General features: G+C 33.1%; 1 protein-coding gene across 1 annotated transcript in view; it reads left to right on the forward strand.

The window, feature by feature from the left end:
* The window catches only part of KLHL1 (kelch like family member 1), a 436,959-nt gene that overhangs the window by 198,622 nt on the left and 215,229 nt on the right, over positions 1 to 23,108 (forward strand). Inside the window, exon 4 of the mRNA XM_002742615.4 lies at positions 4,027 to 4,223. Within this exon, the coding sequence (XP_002742661.1) occupies positions 4,027 to 4,223 (197 nt within the window). The remainder of the gene's footprint in view (positions 1 to 4,026; positions 4,224 to 23,108) is intronic.

A 23,108-nucleotide genomic window follows, 5' to 3' on the forward strand; every position in this document is an offset into this window, starting at 1 on the left:
TTTTATTACTGTTTCAATCTCAGTACTTGATATTGATCTGTTCAGAGTTTCTACTTTTTCTTGATTAAATCTAGGAGAGTTATATGTTTTCAGGAATATATTCATCTCCTCTATATTTTCTAGTTTGTGCCTGAGGTGTTCATAGCAGCCTTGAATGATCCCTTTGTGTTTCTGTGATATCAGTTGCAATGTCTCCTGTTTCATTTCTAATTGAGGTTATTTCGATCTTCTCTATTCTTTTTTTGGTCAATCTCACTTATGATCTCTCAATTTTGTTTATCTTTTCAGAGAACCAGCTTTTTTGTTTCATTTATCTTTTGTATTGCTTTGGTTTGTTTGTTTTAATTTCATTTAGTTCTGCTCTGATCTTTGTTATTTATTTTCTTCTCCTGGGTTTGGGATTGGTTTGTTCTTGTATCTCTAGTTCCTTGAAGTGTGACCTTATATTCTCTATTTGTGCTCTTTCAGATTTTTTGATCAAGGCATTTAATGCTATGAACTTTCCTCTTACCATCGCTTTTGCTGTATAGCACAGGTTGTGTTAAGTTGTGTCACTATTATCATTCAGATCAAATATTTTTTAAATTTCCATCTTGATTTCAGTGTTAACCCAAAGATTATTCATGAGCAGATTACTTAATTTCCATGCATTTGTATAGTTTTGAGGTTTCCTTTGGAGTTAATTTTGAGTTTTATTCCGCTGTGGTCTGAGAGGATACTTGATACGATTTTGATTTTTTTAAACGTATTGAGACTTGTTTTGTAACCAATCATATAATCTATCTTGGAGAATATTCCATGTACTTATGAAAAGAATATATATTCTGCAGTTTAGGGGAAGATTGTTCAGTAAATATTTGTTAAATCCATTTGTCTTAGGGAATAATTTAGGTCCATTGTTTCTTGTTGATTTTCTGTATGGATGACCTGTCTAGTGCTGTCAGTAGAATACTGAAGTCCCTCTCTATTATTGTGTTGCTCTCTATCTTATTTCTTAGGTCTAGTATTAACTTTTATAAATTTGGGAGCTCCAGTGTTAGGTACATATATATTTAGGATATTTTTCTGTTGAATTAATTCTTTTATTATTTTGTAATGTCCCATTTTTTCTTTTTTTTTTTTTTTTAATGTTGTTGCTTTAAAGTCTGTTTTGTCTGTTAAAAGAATAGCTACTCCTGGTCACTTTTGATTCTCATTTGTTTCGAATATCTTTTTCTACCCCTTTACCTTAAGTTTATGTGAGTCCTTATGTGTTATGTCAGTCTATTGAAGACAGCATACACTTGGTTGGTAGATTTTTATCCATTCTTCCATTCTGTATCTTTTAAGTGGCACATTTTTAAGCCCCTTACATTCAATGTTAGTACTGAGATATAAGGTACTGTTCTGTTCATCATGCTAGTTGTTGCCTAAATATTTTATTTTTCATTGTGTTATTGTTTTATAGGCCCTGTGAGATTTATGCTTTAAGGAGGTTCTATTTTGGTGTATTTGGAAGCTTCATTTCAAGATTTAGAACTCCTCTTAGAAGTTCTCTTAATGCTGGCTTGGCAATGTCATATTCTTTCAGAATTTGTTTGTCTGAAAAAGAATTTCTCTCTCCTTCATTCATGAAGCTGGATACAAAACTTTGCTGGATACCAAGTTCTTGGCTGTTGTTTTGTTTCAGGATCTAAAGATGGGACCCCAAACCTTTTTTGCTTGTAAGGATTCTGCTGAGAAATCTGCTCTTAATCTGATAGATGTTCTTTCATAGGTTCTCTGGTGATTTTTATCTCATAGCTCTTTAGATTTTTTCCTTTTTCTTGACTTTAAATAACCTGAGACTATGTGTCTAGGTGATGATCTTTCTGCAAGAAATTTATTAGGTGTTCCTTGAGCTTCTTGTATCTGGATGTCAAGATCTCTAGAAATGTCAGGGAAATTTTCCTCAGTTATTCCCTCAAATAAGTTTATCAAACTTTTAAATTTCTCTTTTTCCCCAGGAATGCCAGTTATTCTTAGGTTTGGCCATTTAACATAATTCTAGAATTGTTGGCAGCTTTATTTTTAGAAAATTCTTTTTTCTTTGGCTTCATCTGATTGGGTTGTGAACTCAGAGCATAAATACTTATTTTGGCTTAATTATTATTAAAATGAAATTATATAAAGACAGAGTAGAAATTGAAGAAATTAATAATCAAAGCAAATGCAAACATTATTAAAATCTCTTAATCTTTGTGTCAAAACTACTGTTTATGAATGTATTAAAATTTTGTGACATCAGTAATTCCCATGGGGAAAATTTCTAGAATTACAGGTAATATAAATTATTGAAAGTGAGGAATAAACAATGTTACATGTGACAAAGAAATTGAATAGTCACTGAAGTTAAAAAAGTTAAGATTAAACAAAATTTAAATATGCTGAACAGAGAATTCTTGAATAGAAGATATGAAAAGATTACAGACATGAAGAGAAAGAGAAAATCTAGTGTACACCTTAATGATAGTTTGTAAGAGAAAATGGAGGAAACAGATATAGGAGTAAAGAATCATTTAAATAGAAATGGCAATAATTTCTCAGCATTTATGAAAATACATATATTCATATTCAGTAAGGTCAATCATTTCTAATCAAAATTAATAAGATATTATACTCTTTAAAAATCTTATTACCATTACTGCATATTGTCTATTAACAAAAAAAGTGATGCTTGGAAATGATTATTTAATTAGACAATCCACTTAAAAGTGTAATTTTACAATGTAGAAATTATAGAAGGCAAAAATAAACAATCCATAGTATGAACAATTTCACATAATTACAGGCACTGGCTAATTAGAATACATTAAAAACTACAATTTAGAGTAAGTTAAGGCTGTAAGAACCAATAAAACTTAATCTATGTTTTTAAATACTTAGAGTTTACTATGGTGGTTTTATTAGTTGAAGCTAATAATTTCAGGTGTTCACTCAAGACTCAGGATCTTTTATTCTTGTGTGTCTTCCATTCACTTGGGTTTTATTATCACCTGTCATTAGCTGGTATAAGAGAAGGAGAGAAGATGCACATCATAAATGCCTTGGTCTGGTAATAACACACATCCTCCTGCTCATGGTCTACTGACAAGAGCTTGTTATGTGTCACACCTAACTTAAGAGAAATGTAGTCTGACTCTGTGTTCAGGAAAAAAATGACAGGAGATATTTTTAGTGAAGAGCTAGAAGGCTGTGCCAGAAAAATGGAATAAACCAGTTCTGAGAATGTATAACTTGTAAACCTCACTCAGATACAGATAGTAAACCTAAATGATAATAAAATTATCAAACACATTGAATTGCTAATTAAAATGTAACTCTAGATAGTTCATTCCATGGAACTTTAAAGATAAATTCTATAAACATTTGACAAACTGATGCCTTTAAAAAATTATTCTGGAAATTAGGAAAAAAGAGGAAATACTGAAGTACTAAAGAGCCACCCCCTTTTTTTTGCCTTTAAAATAAAATGACCAAAGGTGGAAAAACAATCAAAAAATTAAAAGCCAAAACTATAGACAATTTTAAACATGAGTACAGTGTCTTACAAACAATACTAGCAGTCTGCAACACATGTATTTATAAATGTATATACATATATTATCCACAAATATATTTTTATATTCATATGCAAATATATTACCTTTTCAGAAACTTAGTGAGCCTCTGCTCTCATAAGTTTGTAGGCATATATTTGAAAACTTATTTTTCTCTCTTTCTTTCTTATTTCACAATAAAAGGAAGAACTACAAATTTTGCTTAAGTGTATAGAGATGTCAATTGAAACTGCATTTGTATCTACTGGGTGATTTTGAATATTCCATGAAATATAAAATGCAAAATTATTAGAACAGTTGCTGACTTTTGCCAAGTTATATTTCTCTTGATTATCAATCTCAGTTTAGATATTTTCTAGCAGATTGGACTAATGTTTTGAGTAATATTATGGTACATATTATCTCATATTTTTAAAAGACTTTCATAATTATATTTTCTTATATTTAGGCTGCTTGGAATTAAAAGAGGACACCATTGAGAACCTTCTTGCTGCAGCGTGCCTTCTTCAGCTTCCACAGGTGGTGGAAGTGTGCTGCCACTTCCTCATGAAGCTTTTGCATCCATCTAACTGTTTAGGAATTCGAGCATTCGCAGATGCTCAAGGATGCATTGAATTAATGAAGGTGGCCCACAGCTACACAATGGTAAGGAAACTTAATATTTTCATAATAGAGACATACCCTGTATTATCAGAGGTAAAAATAATTACTGTCATGGCATTAGGAAGTGTTTTAAATTCAAAATGAGTTTCTATACTTGGCACATTTTTTATTATGAAATATAGTGTACCATAATGCATTTTCTAATTTAAAAAAAAACATTCTATACTGGATGTATTGTTCTTTTGTGGATTTTGATTTTATTTTACATTTATTGTTTATTATAAAATACATTGCTAAGGATCCAGATGAAGAGATGTGTAGGGCGAGGTATGATGAGAGGGGTGTATAGGTTCCAGGCCCTCCCTGGGCATGCCACCCTCCAGGAATCTCCATGCATTGCATTCAGGAAGCTTCTTTATGGCTTTATTCATACTTAACAGGCAATACAGATATACATATTGATATATATTAATAATGTTATTTAAACTTATTTTCAAAATTGCCCCAGCCTTATCTACCTTTGTACATTCACTTCCACAACTGCCCTTTGTACATTTTTCTGCATTTTTTAAACCTCTCTATCATAGTATATTATATTTGTTTTCGCTATGCCAGTATGATGAGTTTATGGAAAAAAAATTAAGCCTATTTTATATTTTTATCTTTTATTCCGTGTGTGTGTGTGTGTGTGTGTGCGCGCGTGATCTAAAAGTCATTTCAATTGTACAATTTAAATTTGTGTACTTTATGGCATGGGATTTTAAAAATATTAATTCAATTCTAGAATAACTGGTTAGAATAGAATAGAATAACCAGTTAGAAGTCTCATACCTATCATATTACCTATCCTAGAAATAATTATTCTAAAAGCACTTAATAGAGTGAGAGCTTGGCATAGAGGCCCTATATCAATGCTAGACATTTTTACTGTGATATTAATATTCATATTATTAATGTTTTCATTGTTATTGTAACAACTAATAAAATCATATGGAACTTTTCTCTCCAACTCAAAGGAAGTTTTAAAATGAGATGAATATCTTTAAACTTTATGGTTGCTATTTTTTCAAATTGAACACTTTTTATAATCACTAAAGAGTCAACCACTTAAAAGTACTCTAATTGCCATGTTAAAATAGAGTTTAAAAATTATTTTTATTTTCTTTTTTAATCCTTTAAGCAGATTACTAAATTAAATGAAAATACAGAATTAAAAGAAAGAAGATAGCACCATTTGTAACTCTATTGTCAAATCCTTCTTTAGAAATTTTCCATGACAGACAAGATGCTACCTTTGAAATTATCTGGACCATAGCAAACCAATGTAAACAAATAATTCATCAACCAAAATATTAAAGTCCAACAGCCAACATTTAATTAGGCACATTTCATTACCTTTAGGAGCTCCTGGCTTAACAAAGCCAAAGAACAATATGCCTCCATATCCAGAGGGATAATGGTCCCTTCTGCTCTAGTTTGAAATTATTAATTTAGTAATGAAAACGTTTTCCTTGCAGCTGCTTGGACTGTTCTGCAATTTATCACACAATAGTAACAACATTTTTTTTCTGCAGAGACTTTAAAATATATGCTTCATAGAAAAACATATTTAAAACAAAAATATAGAAGATTTCTAAGGTACTCAACATTCGGAATTACTCCATCTTAATTTATTTTTTAGACTGTGACATATTATATCTGCTGAAATTTAAATGATTTTAAATTATTTTGAAATTGTGACACTCTGGCATTCTGTAAATATTCATGTTAACTATTTTAGAGAAAAATTACTGACCAGTTGTCTTCCCAGATCTATATTGTCCCTTTAATTCAGCACTTTAAAATTAGTGTTTTGCGTCTGATAATTGTGATTTCTTATCACATATTTGCCTCTGATCCTTGACCAATCAGGCATCTGTCCTCATCTAATCTACCCAGTCTGTGCTTTGAAAGCAAACATATTGTGTTGTGTTTTATTTTTTTCTCCTTAAACTGCTTTAATAGCAAATCATCACATTTGTTTTCTACTACATCTGGGATAGAATTAACTTCTCTCTTAACTGTAATTATTTGATTGTTTAATGCATAAATAACACTTAAAAATTAAATTTATTGCCTAAACTCTTTAGATATGAACTTGGTCTTCAAAGATCACTTTCCAAGGAGTCATCTTATGTATTTGGCTTCAGATACTGATTTTGTGCCAATAATTCCAAAATCTTTCCAGGAAGGTAACCCAGCTTGGCAATGAATAATGTGTGAAATACTGGAGAATTTTTATTGCAAGCTCAATATCAAGTAGAAGTGTAAAATTAATTATGTAACATTAATGTAAACTATGTCTGCATGAATATAAAGATAGCACAAAAGAGCATCATTGAAGGAAATAGTCTCTTTGTCTTCTCTTAGATTACATTATAAAACCTATACTTAGTTCTAGATATAAAATTTTAAAGGCAATAGAGAGTGGCAAACATAAAAAGATTAGAATAACAAGAAGATTAAATCTTTTGTGATTATGTAATATGAAGAAAAGTTAAAAAAAGTGTCTATGGCTGAATAAAATTAGGTCATGACAATAGCGATAGCTGTCCTCATATTTGATAGAACGGACTTGTTTTTAAAGCAGTGGTGTTTAAGTGTTTCTGATTCTATTTTTAAATTTATTTTACTAATGGAATTCTCTGGTCAAATTAAATATTATATCAAAATGCAGTTTTAGAATTGGTCTTCTTGGGTAAAGATGGACAGAAAGTCGACTTCCATCTCCCAATCTTTTCTTCCCTGCTGAGTTGTCTATTTCCACTGATCAAAATTGCCATTTCCCTCCAAAGTCAGCACTGTCCTTTGGAGGACATGCCTGGAGCATTTTTATCCAGCAGTCCTTTTTCTAGATGGTTCTAGGTTAGAACTTGCCAATAAGAGGCATTCATGTAAGAAATGAAAGATGAAAGAGAAGGAGCAGTAATTATTCTCCACATTATTCTTCCGGAAGTTGCAGGAAGATATGTAGGCAAAGGGAAAAGTAAAATAACTTATAGGCAAGTTATTAAAGCTATTTACCCCACTGTTGTAGGTTGAGACCACTGTCTAGTATCTCTGGAGGTCCTTGAGGAATGCAGTGTCTTTGCAGAGTGCTTTTGAGAACAATTCATGTTGAAGTGAAGATTGAAATATTTAGTAGAAAAATCCCTGACCTTCACCTCCACAGCCCTTCAATGGATGTTTGAACCTTGAATTCTCTCATGATAGCTTTTAAACTTAAAACATTCAGTGTTTTATTTCCTTAATTCAAGAAAATATTCAAAACATACCCCAACATATCCTGTTGAAACTCCATATTCTGGTATACACAGTCCCCCACACCTAGCTTCCCGCTACCCAGGCATTTTTTCCTCAAAATTAGATGCAATTACTCTCATTCCTGCTAAACATATGTTGTACAGTTTCTTTACTCTCACTTTACTCAGATATTTCTCTTGCTAGAATCCATTATCAAATTCTAAATAATCTCTCTCTGTTTCTGGTTTAAGTTTATTTATGCCCAAGAAATACCTTTAAATTTTTTATGGTATTACCTCTCACAATTGAAATCTTGGTATTTTTTTCCTTAGGGTTGTGTGATATCATCAAAAACTTTCTTGTACAATTAATTATTTTTATTTCTTTATGACTGGTAATTACAAATATATTACAGATTTCTTTATCATAAGAGAAGAAGCCTTCCCCATTTATTTTTTTTTGTTCCGTCAACTGTCTAGTATCTTTTAATACATTCGTCAGTTCCATTTCCCTTGAATACTTTTGTAGAACTTCCTTTAATTTACTCATTCAACAAGTCTACAGTGTGTGCCTCTGAAATTTTTAAAATCACATTTACTACTATTACTTTCCCTGTTCATACAGTTCTAGCCAGTCTGACCTTCTCACTGTTTTTTGATTACACTAAGCATAACCTCAGTTGTGGACTTTTGTTCTTGTTCTTCTTCCCTCAGATGAAAGTACTCTTCTGCCAAACATTTATATCCATTTCTTCTCTGCCTCATTCAGATCTCTGTAAAAGGTTACTTCCATAGAGACCCATTCTCTGAAAACTCCCTGTGATGTGCCAGTACATTCAAAACTCTTTATTCCTGTATATTTTTTAGAGTACTTTTTAGTTCCGGTCTTTAAATTACATATTTGTTTTTGTTATTGTTGTTTTTGTTGTCTACCTGCCCAATTAATGTAGTAGTTTCTTGGTAACATTAAAAAAAGAAAAGCTTTGTAGCATAAGTGCCTAGATAAATCTCTGCATATACTATTAATTATTGAATGAATTAGTGAAGGTAAAAGTGACCATTGACTGCTAGGTATCAAGTTCCCTAGGTGCTACTAGCATGTGGCACAGGGAATGCAATGGTTAACAAAATAAAAATGATATTTCCCTTAGAGTCAAGGTTAATATATTGAATGAAAAAAATTATTATAAATTATAACTACTTATGCCTATATATTATGCACATATATAAAGGTGTGTGTGTATACATTTATATCCATTTCTTCTCTGCCTATACATATGTATATATGTATGTATACACACACATGGAAAATTTTACAAAGAAAAATTATGAGATGCAATGAGAACTCTCCCCTAAAGCAGAAAAATTCTCTTTAAATAAGTGATATTTATATGCATTATAAAAACGAGGCAAAATTAGGTGCAGAGTTGGCTGAAGAATGTTCATAACAGAAGAATATGGATGTGCCAGTGATATGAGATGGGAAGGCAATTGTTCTGCTTAATGAAATTCAAGGTAGATGGGATAGTGGAGAGGGGCAAGAAGAGAGGAAGTTTATGAGGCTGCAGATGTAGGCAGAACCAAATTGTGCAGGGTTATGGAGACTTTGTAAATAATTGGGGTTTTATCTGCAGTATAATAATGTATCATGTAAAGCCAAGATTTAATTTTAAGATGAGTCATCAGACTGACATAAAAGGAAGGCAAGAAGAGAAACTAAGAATAGAGATTAGTATACACTAGAGGTGTGTGTGTGTGTGTGTGTTTATGTATATATATATGTAATATTAAATATATACACACACATTTGTTTATAATTATAATTTATCATTATAATTGACAATTACATATTTCTATTATGTATGCATGTATACATGTGTGTATATATGAGATAAATTTTATAAAGAAAAATTATGAGATGTAATATGATATATATATACTCACATCCACATATTAGGAGAGTAAAAAACAAAAAAAAGTGATGATGTAATGCTGCCTTCTGCCATTGTGCTTGGCATATAAGCAGCAGCTTTACTGATGGCGATTCTTAACACCAGTGGTGTTGGTGATGGCACACATAAAGTGTAAAATATTGTCCAATTGTCACTGTAATTCTAGATGGTATATATATTATTAAATTTACTCCTTTTAAAATTGCTGCTAGGTAAGTGTTATATCCATTCTAAAAATGATAAAACTGTGATTCAGGGATGTTAAATAATTTACTCAGGATCAATAGATAGACATGCTAGATTGGGATAATAAACCCAGTACAATCTCACTACTGATTCTATGCCCTATTCAATATGCTAATGAATATACAGTGATAACATATTGCCCATAATATTAAGTCGGGTTTATGATACCCAGACACAAAATATGGATTACTTCATGCAAGGGGATATTATAAACCTGAAAGGGAAATGAGACCAAAGAACTTCATAATTTTTTTTCTCAAGTATTTTCCCTCCCATCTGTTTTCCATCCAGTGCTACCAGAATGACTTAGAACATTTCATTAGGTTTAGGCTGGAGGCAGAGGCAGTGGCACTAGGACTAATTGGAAGCTACCTTGTACATAAGTAGCTTTGAAGGATGGAAGACTCATGCCTGGAGCAGAAAGCCTTCCAGAGTTAGTGTAAAAGTAGCTGCCCTTTCAGAGTCTGGTAGCACCAAGAAAAATCCTATACATCCTTCGCTTGTCCTTCAGAGCCACTGGAAAAAAGTACTTGAGAGAAAGAACAAACTCTATAAATGTGGTTTGTGTTCATGGTTTAAAAATACCTGACATGTTTTATGGTTTCTAGCTAGCTACATGCTTTTAATCTTTTCCAATAACCCTGCTAGTAAACCATAAAATAGAGTTTGCCTTGGAAGAATATTTGGAGCATAACTTCAAATATTCTTGTTTTATAAGTCATAAAAATAAAGTTCACTTACATTTTTCTCCAGACTACTACATGATGCACTAGTACTAAATGATTTTTAATGTTGTCTTTTTTCATTTATTATTTTGTGTTACTCCTTTTCATTGTTTCACATGCATACATGGTCTTAATAATAAGTTTAAATTATATATAGTTGGTGCATTAAAAATTATCAAAATTGGACTTTCAGCATGTCTTTGTAAACTCTTAAGAAATGAAAAGGTCAGGGTGAGTATAATGAGCAGTTTAAGGAACAATGACCATTGATGTTTAATGATCAAAAGCACTAAATAAACATCTTCTTTTTCTGTTTCTGTTTTTGTATTTCTTAACTTCCTTTGTCCCTGAATGAGATGGACAATTCTTTTTTTTATGGTTATCAAAATCAAATTAATTAACACATCAATTGCTACCCATTATGTACATTAGGTCCCGAGAACTTGTTCACTGTTCTTTACAGGCAGTTTGTACGTGTGTTACAAATTGGACTCATTGGCAAAATTATTGTCCTTATTTGCATGTTTTTATTTGTTCTACCGAGCTATGATTTCTAAAACATTTAGATATAGCGCATAGCTATATAAAACTGCAACACCCACACGCACATGCACAGTCTATTAAAAGTATCTTAGGTACAGTAGGTTAAAATTTTTTGTTTTGTTTTGTTTTTTGGTTTTTTTGTTTTATTTATTTATTTTTATTGCATTTTAGGTTTTGGGGTACATGTGCAGAACATGCAAGACAGTTGCATAGGTACACACATGGCAGTGTGTTTTACTTGCTTTCTCCCATTTTTTAAGAGTTGTCATAAGTCTCAGGCTGCTGCTGTGGCAACTATATAACAAAGCTTCAATAAGGAATACTAACATGTAAAAATATTCTGTAAATACACATTTAAACTTATAAGTAGTCCCTAGTCAATTATTTGAATAATTTAAGATGTAGTATACCCTTATGTGTAAGGAATATTCTTACATTACTAGAGTGATTCTAAAAGGCCTTCTTAAGGTATGTCAGAAGGAAGAAATGTCAGAAACTTTTTGCCTGCAGGGTCCTTTCAACTTATAAAGCACAGTCTTCAACAAATAAAAATCAATAATTTGCTTTTTTAAATAAAAAAATCGGCCGGGCGCGGTGGCTCAAGCCTGTAATCCCAGCACTTTGGGAGGCTGAGGCGGGTGGATCATGAGGTCAAGAGATAGAGACCATCCTGGTCAACATGGTGAAACCCCGTCTCTACTAAAAATACAAAAAATTAGCTGGGCACGGTGGTGCATGCCTGTAATCCCAGCTACTCAGGAGGCTGAGGCAGGAGAATTGCCTGAACCCAGGAGGCGGAGGTTGCGGTGACCCGAGATCGCGCCATTGCACTCCAGCCTGGGTAACAAGAGCGAAACTCTGTCTCAAAAAAAATAAAAAATTAAAATTAAAATTAAAAAAAATCCGTTTTTATACAAATGGAAATCTCCCTTCATTATGATAATTTGTCTATCATGAACCAATACTTTAAAGTATTTATATTTTCTGATCAGGTAATCAGTTTTGCATAAAGCTAGATAGACTATATAAGATAAACACAGCTGTCAGGTTCAAAGATATATTCTTAATGCTTAGTATAGCACCTGTCTCATTTAAGCACACAGTAATGATATCTGAAAGAAGGAATAGATGAGTCAGTATAATCACATATTAATAATTTTAAATACACAATTATATATCATAATAATCTTAAATATGAATATTAGTAATTTATAGTAAAATATTTTCTCTTCATCTTACAATAATTTAAAATATTATTTTTGTGCCTAATTGTATTTTTGCACCTCCTCATTAGAAAATTTAATTAGAAATAAATGCATACAAGATACACCCATGATGTTTAAAATGTATTAACTTTTTTCATTGATTTCAAAGCTTTTTAATAGGCAACATAATTTTTATTTTTATATGTGTGCCTGCTTTTCAGTTAAAGTAAGTATCAGTGGATCTATTTTTTACTCAATATCTATGCTTAATATTTGTTTATTTCATATAAATTTAACCTTACATTTCATTGAAATATCACCATACTATTGAAGAATATATATAAAACCTAGTGAGGCAACAAAGAGGTCACATACTAAAGGAAGAAATAACACCAAGCCAAATGTGTTCTACTTTCTTATGATTGAAGATTATGTAAAAGAATACATTATAATAGAAAATTGCTGGATAATAGTAAGTAGAGAAGGACAAAGTTTAAACAGTGGGATTCAGAGACAGACCAGTATGCTTTGGGTTGGGGGCTTATTTCCAATAAGCACTCATGTTTTATGCAAGACAATGTTAATTGAGGCAATGTAATAGGGAAACTTTAGCTCAATTAGAATTCTGTGATTTACAATTAGTAAAATGGCTGATTTCTTAAAGATAATAAAGAGTAAACACTTTAGAAAAATAAACTATTTCACCAATAGTAAATCTTAGTAGATTTATTTAAGACTGAATAAGTATTCAGGCTAGTTATTATATTATTGGAACCATCTCTTAAAGATAATTTTCACATTAATTGAATCTAAAATTAAAATTACACGAAGAGGTTTCAAAATATATGGAGAGAGTTGGAAACTAGTTTCTCTGCAGTTATATTTGTAAAGAGAGTAAGTTAATTATCATTTTATAAAGCAGTGTTTCTAATTTGATGCCTGGTATATAGATAAGAATAAATGATAGTAACTAATTAAAGTGGTAATAGTAGATACCATGAAATCTAGATGATACTTTTACAAGTAAATATTATATATTGCAGTTGAATTAGAAGAAAATTGATGAAATAGGTGGCTCACACCTATAATCCCAGCACTTTGGGAGGCCGAGGCAGGTGGATCACAAGGTCAAGAGATCGAGACCATCCTGGTCAACATGGTGAAACCCCGTCTCTACTTAAAATACAAAAATTAGCTGGGCATGGTGGCACGTGCCTGTAGTCCCAGCTACTTGGGAGGCTGAGGCAGGAGAATTGCCTAAACCCAGGAGGCGGAGGTTGCAGTGAGCCAAGATCGCGCCATTGCACTCCAGCCTGGGTAACAAGAGTGAAACTCCATCTCAAAAAAAATAAAAAAAAGAAAGAAAGAAATTAAAATTAGGGCTTTTTATATATAGTCTCTGATTAAGGCATATATGCATAAATTTACATACATAAGTAGACACCTGTGTCAGCATTAACTGAATATATTAATCAGAAAAAGGCTATAGTTTTAAGTAGTAAATTCTATAATAGTCTTCTAATTTAAATTGTTTTAAGAATCCACCCTTTCCACAGATCATACATAATATACTTGCATGATCATTATCCTGCTTTCACATTTTAAGCTTTTATAAATTTGATACAGAACTAGAAAAAGTATTAATAAAATATAAACAACAATGGCATATTGTTTTTATTAGTTAAGTTTTCTTTGTTGTATGCACAGGAAAATATCATTTGAGGATGCATTGATATACATTCATCCTCTTTGGAAGAAGATTGGCAAATTGTATTTTCTTAATTACTCAGAAAGACTGTGAGAATGTGTGTCATCCAATACTGAAAACTCGAAAATCTCAACTCTTCTCAAGTACTCTAAAGCTTGGTTTTAGTAACCAATGTTGTGTTGTGTACTTGAAAAGCTTTTGGTGCTTTGTAATGGTTTGGTTGTCAGCAGACTGAAACATCACTTTGCACAGAATATTATTTTACTAGAACATTTAGAATAAAAAATGGTGTTGATGAACTCACTTGACTTCCATCATAGTAAATAGATACTGTTTCTTTTTCCTTCACTTGTTTTACATCACAAAATGCTCTGAGAATTATTATTTTATTTTATCTCATGAAGGCACAATTAAATCTCATGATTTAATTCCTTACAAAACTTGCTAATCAACATAAGCTAAACAACAGGATCTATACATTTCTCGGAGTATATCCTTTGGCAGCCTAGGCAAAAGAGATGTAAAGCGGTGATGCTACTGTTTCCAACCTTAAATAAAGTAATTTTTTCTGATGGCTTAACAGGTGAAAAATTTACCAACTTCTTAAATCAGCTTGAGTGAACAGAAAAACACCAGCCAACCATCAATTCTTCATTCAATAGTATCTTTTTATGTCAAACAACATTATTAAAATACATTTATTTTATTGACCAAAGAACAAAATCCTGAGTATATGAGATAATCAAGAGCTGCCATTGTTTTATTTAGAAAAGGCAACGTAATGTATATCAGAGTTTGATTTTGAAAGGTCCATAATTCCATGTAGTTTTTGCTGCTATTGCCATTTTAACCCAAAAATATAACTAATAATGAAATTACTTTACAAATAGCATAATACATTCTCAGCATTAAATATTGACATAAAATTTAATTAATAAAATATTAGAATTTATGACATTCATTGATGTTCAATTTTAAAACAATTTCTGAGATGATAGAGCAGCACCAAAATTAAAAGAAAAAAATATTCAAAATCTTGACATAAATAATCCAAGTAATTCCAACTAGGTATACACAGACTAAATTAGATAATCTATCAAGTCCTTCATTAAACCATAGGCCAAAAATCTAGGTTGCCCTTTTTTATTTGTTTATTAATTTTGTCCTGTGTATGTTTTTACCCTTTCGTTTCAATGTGGGCCACAAGTCTTATATTTTACCTCTATTATTTCAAAAATGTTATTACCTTCCCAATTACTGAAGGCATTTGAAATTTCACTACTTACTTTGAATATAAAATGAGATAAAGACAGTAAAATTTCAATTCTGGAAAACCAGAATACTTGACCTCTTAACAATGTTTTATACAACTTTGTGTCTTTTAGTAGTTCACTTGACACGTTTATCGTTAACTGTGAAGCCATGAATTTTGTTTAAGATAATCAAAATGGTCCTTTGCGGTTGTTTGCAGCCTTATGATTCTCCAAATATCTTGTTAAATCTTAAATTTTATAAATGCAAAGGCATTTCTGGATAATGTTGATAAGTGCTATCTTGTCATTAAGTAATGAAGTTGTTATCTTCCCACAAACAGAACATTATTTGAGCATAAGAGGTAATTGATAATTAGTGAGGAATGAATAAATATTTTTCTGCTTTCAAGTTTTTATTTTTTGTAATACGTTGTGGAGATATGACTTACATACCATAAAATTCACCTATTAAAATTGTACAATTTAATGCCTTTTAGTATTTTCAGAGTTGTGCAACTATAAACACAGTCAACTGTAGAACATTTCCATCATTTTGCAAAGATACCTCTACCTATTACTCTCCATTTACCTTTTTAGGCAATGAACAATCTAGTTTCATCTATATGAATGTTAAACTTATACACCTTTAATAGAAGTGGAATCATCCAATATGTGGTCTTTTGAAATTTGGCTTATTTTTCTTAGCATAATACATTCAAGACTCATTTATGTTACACCATGTATCAGTAATTTATTTATTTTTATTGCGAAATACTATTGTGTTGTATAGGTGTGCCTCATTTTATTTATCCATTCATCAGTTGATGGACATTTGCGTTGTTTACACTTTGGGACCCTTTCAGATAATACCGCTGTAGCTTGAACAGGTTTGTAGCCCAATGCCCATGGCAAGTTAATATGCTGAGATGCCTAGTTGCAGCAGACAAAGAGGTTTAATCGTAGGGCTGATTTATGAGAAGATATGAGGAAACCTCAAATCTGTCTCGCTGAAAAGTTTGGGGCTAGGGTGTTTAAGTTCTCGAGTGGGCTAAAGTGTGGAGAATGTTAACTGGTGGGAAAGTGCAGGGTGAAGTTATGGGACAAGGAGATGAAGAAACTGCATTCTGTTGCTAATGATTTTCCTCTGTGAGGGTCTTCAAACTGGTTGGCATCAGCTTCCTCTGGAAGTCAGGATCTGAAAAACATTTTAAGCAATTCTTAAACAAAAGCCTAATGTTTCTAATGTCTAAAAATTCTATCTATAGGAACAATGGGGGTACCAATGATTAGTATATAGTGCTGTGTGACTGACTTTCTATGAAACCACAAGGATGTGGCCCAAACCGCAGCCTGATTAATGCTTAATTATAACTATATTTCTCTCCAGCATTCTTGGTAATGCTGTGAGCAGAGTTTCACCACTGTGAACATTCATATACAAGTTATTGTGTGAGCATAATATTTTCATTTTGGGAGTGTATGTGCCTAGAAGTGATATGGTTATATAGTAACTCCATGTTTAACATTCTGAGAAACTACTAGACTATTTTTCAACCTAGCCGGACATTTCATAATCCCTTCAACAGTATATGAAGAACTATATGCTTGCCAATAATTTTTATTAATTTCTTATGGATGATAGCTATGCTAGTATAGGTAAAATGGTATTTTGTGTTTTTTGTGTTTTCCCTATGCCTAGTGAAACTTAGCATTTTTTATGACTTTATTAGACACTTGTGTATCCTTTTTGGATAAATGCCTGTTTACAACTTTTGACCATTTTTAATTGAGTTTAAAAAAATTATTTAGTTGTAAACATTATTTAAATATTCTGCATATAAATCACTTAACAACTATGTGATTTGCAAACCCTTTAGATTTTGTAAGTCATTTTCTCACTTTCCTGATCAGAAAGTGTTTTCTCAATGAGAACAAAGTTTTAATTTCAATGTCGTCAGATTTATTTATTTTTCTTTCATTGCTTGAGCTTTTGCTGTTACAGTTAAAGAAACTTTAACCAATCCAAGGTCACCAAGATTCTCACATATGTTGTCTTTTGTGACTTTCACTCTTATATTTAGTTATTTGAATCATATTGAGTTAATTTTTATGTGGTGTGAAGTAAAGTTCTAACTTTATCATTTTGCATGTCTGTATCCGTGTATTCCAGCCACACATGTTGAAAATAACATTTTTCTCTATAGAACTTTCACCAAGATCAATTGACTATAAATATGAGATTTTATTTCTTTTTTTTTTTTAATTTTTTATTGGATTATAGGTTTTGGGGTACATGAGCAGAGCATGCAAGACAGTTACAGTTACGTAGGTACACACATGGCAGTGTGCTTTCTTTTCTTCTCCCCTTCACCCACATTTGGCATTTCTCCCCAGGCTATCCCTCCCCACCTCCCCCTCCCACTGGCCCTCCCCTTTTCCCCCCAATAGACCCCAGTGTTTAGTACTCCCCTTTCTGTGTCCATGTGTTCTCATTTCTCATCACCCGCCTATGAGATTTTATTTCTGACCTCTCAGTTCTTTTTCATGGATTAATATGTGTGTCTTTATGCCAGTACCACACTTTCTTGATTTACTATAATCAAATTGGTAAAAACTTTGAAATTGGAAAGTATGAATTCTCTGCATTCTTATTCTAATATTTTGACTATTTCTGGTCCCCTATATTTTCATATAAAAATGGTATTATCTTGGCAATTTCTGCAAATAAGCCAGCTGGGATTTTGATAGGCATTACCTTTAGTCTCCAGATAATTTGGAGATTATTGCTATCTTAAAAATGTTAAGTTTTCTGATCCATGGACATAAGATGTTTTATGAGGGAATCGAGCTTCCTTATTTTATAGATGCTCAGGTGCTTTTTTGGTATACTAATGTAATTATATTATACTAACTTGAGCTATTAGCATACTTGCAATTAGCCTTCCCATAATGTTTAGTTTTTTTAAAAAAAATCATTACATTTAATATATGCTTTTTAAACAACTTAAGCTATATACTAATCCTTGAATTTCCCATCATTTGCACTTCTGACTGGTTAGGTGTGGGCAATATGCCACTCGACTGTGCAGATAATCCACATCACAGAAAACACATGTTGCAGGACATTTGAGAGCATCTCCCCCAAATCAAAACAAGAGCTGTGATTATTAAAGTTACTTTCATAATAATACTAAAAATGTTTATTGAGATAATATATACAACCTACAGACTATTGTGCAAGTTTCAAAGAGAATGAACTTGCTCTATAGACTGACTTGTAAGGAGATCCCACATAATTAGTGAATGCATATGTATTGTATTTGACTATTGTGGATATACTCCTGTATGAAGTGAAAAAGTAGCTGGTGGACTTATAAACACTAGGAATGCATTTTCAAAACGTTAAAACAGGACTCTGTTGCAAAGTAAAAACTAACTCACACAGTATATGAGCTAAATAATTTATCTCATTTATCTCATGAATGAGAGTAACAAGAGGATGGTAATATAAGTTTAAGGAGAGCAAAGTCACTACAAAAAATAATGTTGAAATAAACTTTTAAAGTTAAAGACAAAACTAGTTAATGTTTTATTAGGCAATAAAACTTTAAACATTAAAGTTTATTTTTTCCAGAGGGCAAAAATCATTTACAACTGTCCATCTTCTGCAGTTTAATATGTAATTTCAGAAAGCATATGCCCTAATTAATACATAACCATACAAAGTTATATTCTTCTAGTAAATTAGATAATTCTTCAATAATAACTGTCAATGTTCACATATGATATTAGTGATACTGATATCCATGTGTCTTATTTGTAAGTCCTACATACTATTTCTGAACAATACAAAGAGCAGCAAGAAAAAGCAAAGAATTATAATTTCTTCATGATTGCCCTAAAATATTATTAATAATTATAGTAATATATTACTCTATGTCAGACTATAAGTCTTTTATATATATCATAATAACTATTTTCATCCTAGCAGTGCTATAAGTAGCACATCTTTACAGCTAAAAATTTGAAGCAAAGAAAAGGTCATTAGCTCACCCAACTGCCCTCAGTGAGTTTTGGAGCAAGACTTCAAATCATGTTAGCTAGACTGAAAAATCTGAAATTTTAGCCATAGTATTGTTACAGGATCCTTGGGGTGTTCCTTTACCAGCTGGAAACTTATGTGGTCAATGGCACCTTTGCCTGAGTTTTGCTTGAACCTGCTGGGCGCACTTAGCCTAGCAGGCTGCCCTGAGCTTGCACTACCAGCCTGAATCCACACCTGTCAAAAGAGGAAGAATGGCAAGGTATGTTTGAGCAAGGGAGGATGGGGGTCTGGCCACTGTGCTCAGCCAGACATGCTGGCTGCAGCAGGGTGGGCAGCTCTAGGCACTGGCACAGACACCAGTTCCCTGTGAGCCTGTGGCTGGACCAGGCATTCCACAAGCAGCTTCCATGGCTGGCACTGGGGAACATGGTGGTACCTGGAAGCTAGGAAATGACAGGAATCACAGAGCCCCAAGGAAGGTGTCACAGTCCTGGCTCAGGGAGCTCCTATGTCTGGGCTTCCTGAAGGGCCATTGCTCTTCCATCCTTCTTGTTGCCCACAACGTGGTGAGCAAGCAGCATATTTCAGCCCTGTTTGTGTTACAGCTCTTTCAACTCCGCCATTTGGTGGGTCCTGAGTTATTGTCCCATGCCTGGAAAGGAGGTATGTGGACAAACGAAGGGAGAGCAAGGCAAAGAGGCACTTTATTGAGTGATAGAACAGGTCAGAAGAGACTTACAGTGGGTAGCTACATTCTGCAGCCTGGGTATCCCACTGAGTGTTCAGCTTTCAGCAGAGAGGAGACCCTGGAGTGAATAGTTCCTCTCTGCAGCTGGTCTTTGGAATGTCTCTCTGAGTCTGGCTGAGTCTAGGGTTTTTATGGGCTTCAGAGGGAAGAAGTGCTTGCTGATTACCTCATGGGCAACCATGGGCAGGCATGGAGAAAGCACCATAACTTTCAATTCTGTTCAATCAACACAGCCCTCTGGCTTCAGTACATCCCTGGCTTAAAGGTGGGACTTCAACAGGGACATACTCATTTCCACACAGGACCCTGTCTGCCTCCTGCTATCATCCACGGTGCCCAGGCTGTTTGTGCTGAAGAGCACCTTCAAGCTGGCACCAAGCTCCCACCTCAGCCTCCCTGCCATGCTTATTGGTACCCAAGGTCTGGAGGGGGCTGAGGCAACAAAGAGTTATATGTTAGCAGTGCCCCAGGTATGTGAACACCTAGATGAATTGCAACAGTGCCCTAGCTTAGCCTTAACTTTGTTCTGAGATCAGAGCAGGCAGTGGGAGTAGGGAGAGGCCAGGCAGGAACAGACACTTCCAAGCCTGTGTGGCAAGCTGGGGGTTCCCAGCCTCCCAAGAGGGCACAGATACCCAGGCCCACAGTCGCAGCTTGAGTGGCTGTAGCTATGCCTGGGAAGTGCAAACTCCTGCCCTGCCAACTCAGAAGGGGGTGGGGCTTCTCTTTTCCAGGCTCCTGCCAGCTCCATGGTGCTTATAGCCCTGGCTGCATGGCTTCCACTGAAGATGACATCATCACAGCAGTTGGGCCACCACTGCCTTTAGTAGTATATTGTCTCTCACTAACTCTCCTACTTATATTGTAATTTTTTCCAACAATTTTATTGTTATAAATGTTTCTTCCTTCCCAGAAGCTCCTATTAAAATCACCTTGAAGATAATATAGTAGTAATAATCATTTTTATTCAAAATGGCACTTTAAAATAACATGTATAAATAAAAGCATCTTACAAATGTAATGTTTTGATTAATCTGTAATAGATACTTTTTAATATTGTGTGGTTTCCCTGCAATTGCAGCAAGACAAAAACCTTAGTACCTACCCTCCAAGCCAGGTTACCACTTCTAAGCAACTCCAATGGAGACAAACTAACCCCCATTACAACATAGAGTCACCCTCCAAGCTACAAAAGTAGTTCTGGCAAAGTGGGCCAGTGACTCTAGTTTAAATATTTAATTTTACTTTTCTGTTCCAGTTTTAATCAGTGTTTAACACTAATGAACTACGTCTACTTGAGGGCTCCTCTGAACTTGAATTTCGGGGCAGTCTTTACTACTATTCTTTCTGTTTTACCATTTACTGAACCTGAATCCTTCCCATATTATCTGGATTAACCTGTTAAGTGTCTCATTCTGGGGAGGGTAAAGAAGAGGGGAGAATAGAGAGGGTTGCATTTGCTTCCATCATCTGTCTCCTCCTACCTAATTCTTTAAATAATTCATCATGTAATATTGAAATTCACTTGCAATGCTTTTAAATATTTCATCTTTATGTTTTAATTATTCACTTTTGAATGTTTTATATAATATTTGAAATTGAGAGTATATATTAATGTGATAAGGAATAAAACTCAAGTAACTTTCTATGAAAATACTACCCAACTTAAGAAATAGGGTATCTTGAAATCCTCTCTGCTTCTCTCTGAATAGTAAAACTATCCTTTGAGAATTCTGAGAATTTTGTGTTTGCAGTACATTTGTTGTTCTTGTAAAATAGTTACCAAATATGTCTGTATCTCTAAAAATATATTGTTTAATTTTGCTTATTATTGAGCTACACACAAGCTGCATTAAATAACATTTTACAGTGAAAATAAAATAGCATTTTATTGTTTACTTTTCTTAAATTGGGAGGTTTCTTTTCTTAAATCCAAATCTAATTAAATCTATGTCCAACTTAACATCTTCAGCAGTTCCTATAAAACATAATAAGTGTTAGCCATTAGTGAACAATCTTTTTATAACCTGGCACCTAGTTTTCCCATTATGTGACATCCAGAATTCTGCTATTTCCCTTTGATACCTGCTATTTTACTATACCAGATATTCGTTGTTCCTACCATTTCATACTTTATCACTTTTGTGTCCTTGTATATTATTCTTCCTCTACCAAATATGCCTTATCTTTTCCTCCTCTGTACCCTTGAAATTTTAATTTAATTTTCAACTCTGAAATATCACTTCCTAGGCCAGTGTGATGGTTCTCACAAGTAATCCAAGCACATTGGGATGCCAAGGCAGGAGAATCCCTTGAGACCACCTTGGGTAAATCTGTGCAGAACATACTACATTTTATGTATATTATTTATTGTATTTATTCCTAATTTTCATTAGACACCACTTTTTTAAAGCTAGTGGCTCTTGATCCACCTTAACAAGAATTTGAAAAACTATTGTTTTGATTGACTGTTGAACAAATGAATGAATATTAGAGTGAGGGCATGTAAAGGAGAAACAGAGGAATAAAATTCCCCACAATATTTAGAATAGGTGAAAACAGGAAGAGAGTTAAGATTTGAAGGCTTGTCTTCACATTGAGTTATTATAGCCAAGTTTTATTAAATAGGGGAGCAGAACTGTAAAGAGAGACTCATTGCATGGATTTGGGACATTATAAATCACTTCAGAAATAATTATAAGTCTGCATTCATTAGACTAAGCATCTCTCCTTCCATATACAACAACATTTATGTAGCAAATGCTCATTTGAAACACCTGAACCACTGCTGTGCAAGACTGAGATCAGCTGGAGAGAATCCCATTATGGCACTCACAATGGAGGACAGTGATTTTGTCTGCATTAATAGATTTTCTACAAGAGACATTCATTATAAATGATGTTGCAGACGGTAGAAGTGACTTGACCTGCTGTATAACCTTATCTTAACAGATTCCAGTAAGAAGTTTATAATGTTTCTTTTGTCAAATAGGTTTTTCATTCATTCTAAAGAAAATGCTATTGTAATTGCAACACTGTTTAATGCTCTACTTGGAAAGTTTTATTCTGGAAAAAAACAGTTGTCCTTTGCGATTTGGTCATTAAGATAATTTACATTATAACATTCAGAAGGCTCTTCATTTTATTTGCCAAGTTGGTGCTAAAACAGCATAAGTTGGTTAATTGTTATGCAGAAATAGACTTTATAGATACACAGGATA

This window comes from Callithrix jacchus, chromosome 1 (assembly GCF_049354715.1).
Source record: "Callithrix jacchus isolate 240 chromosome 1, calJac240_pri, whole genome shotgun sequence".
NCBI lineage: Eukaryota > Metazoa > Chordata > Mammalia > Primates > Cebidae > Callithrix > Callithrix jacchus.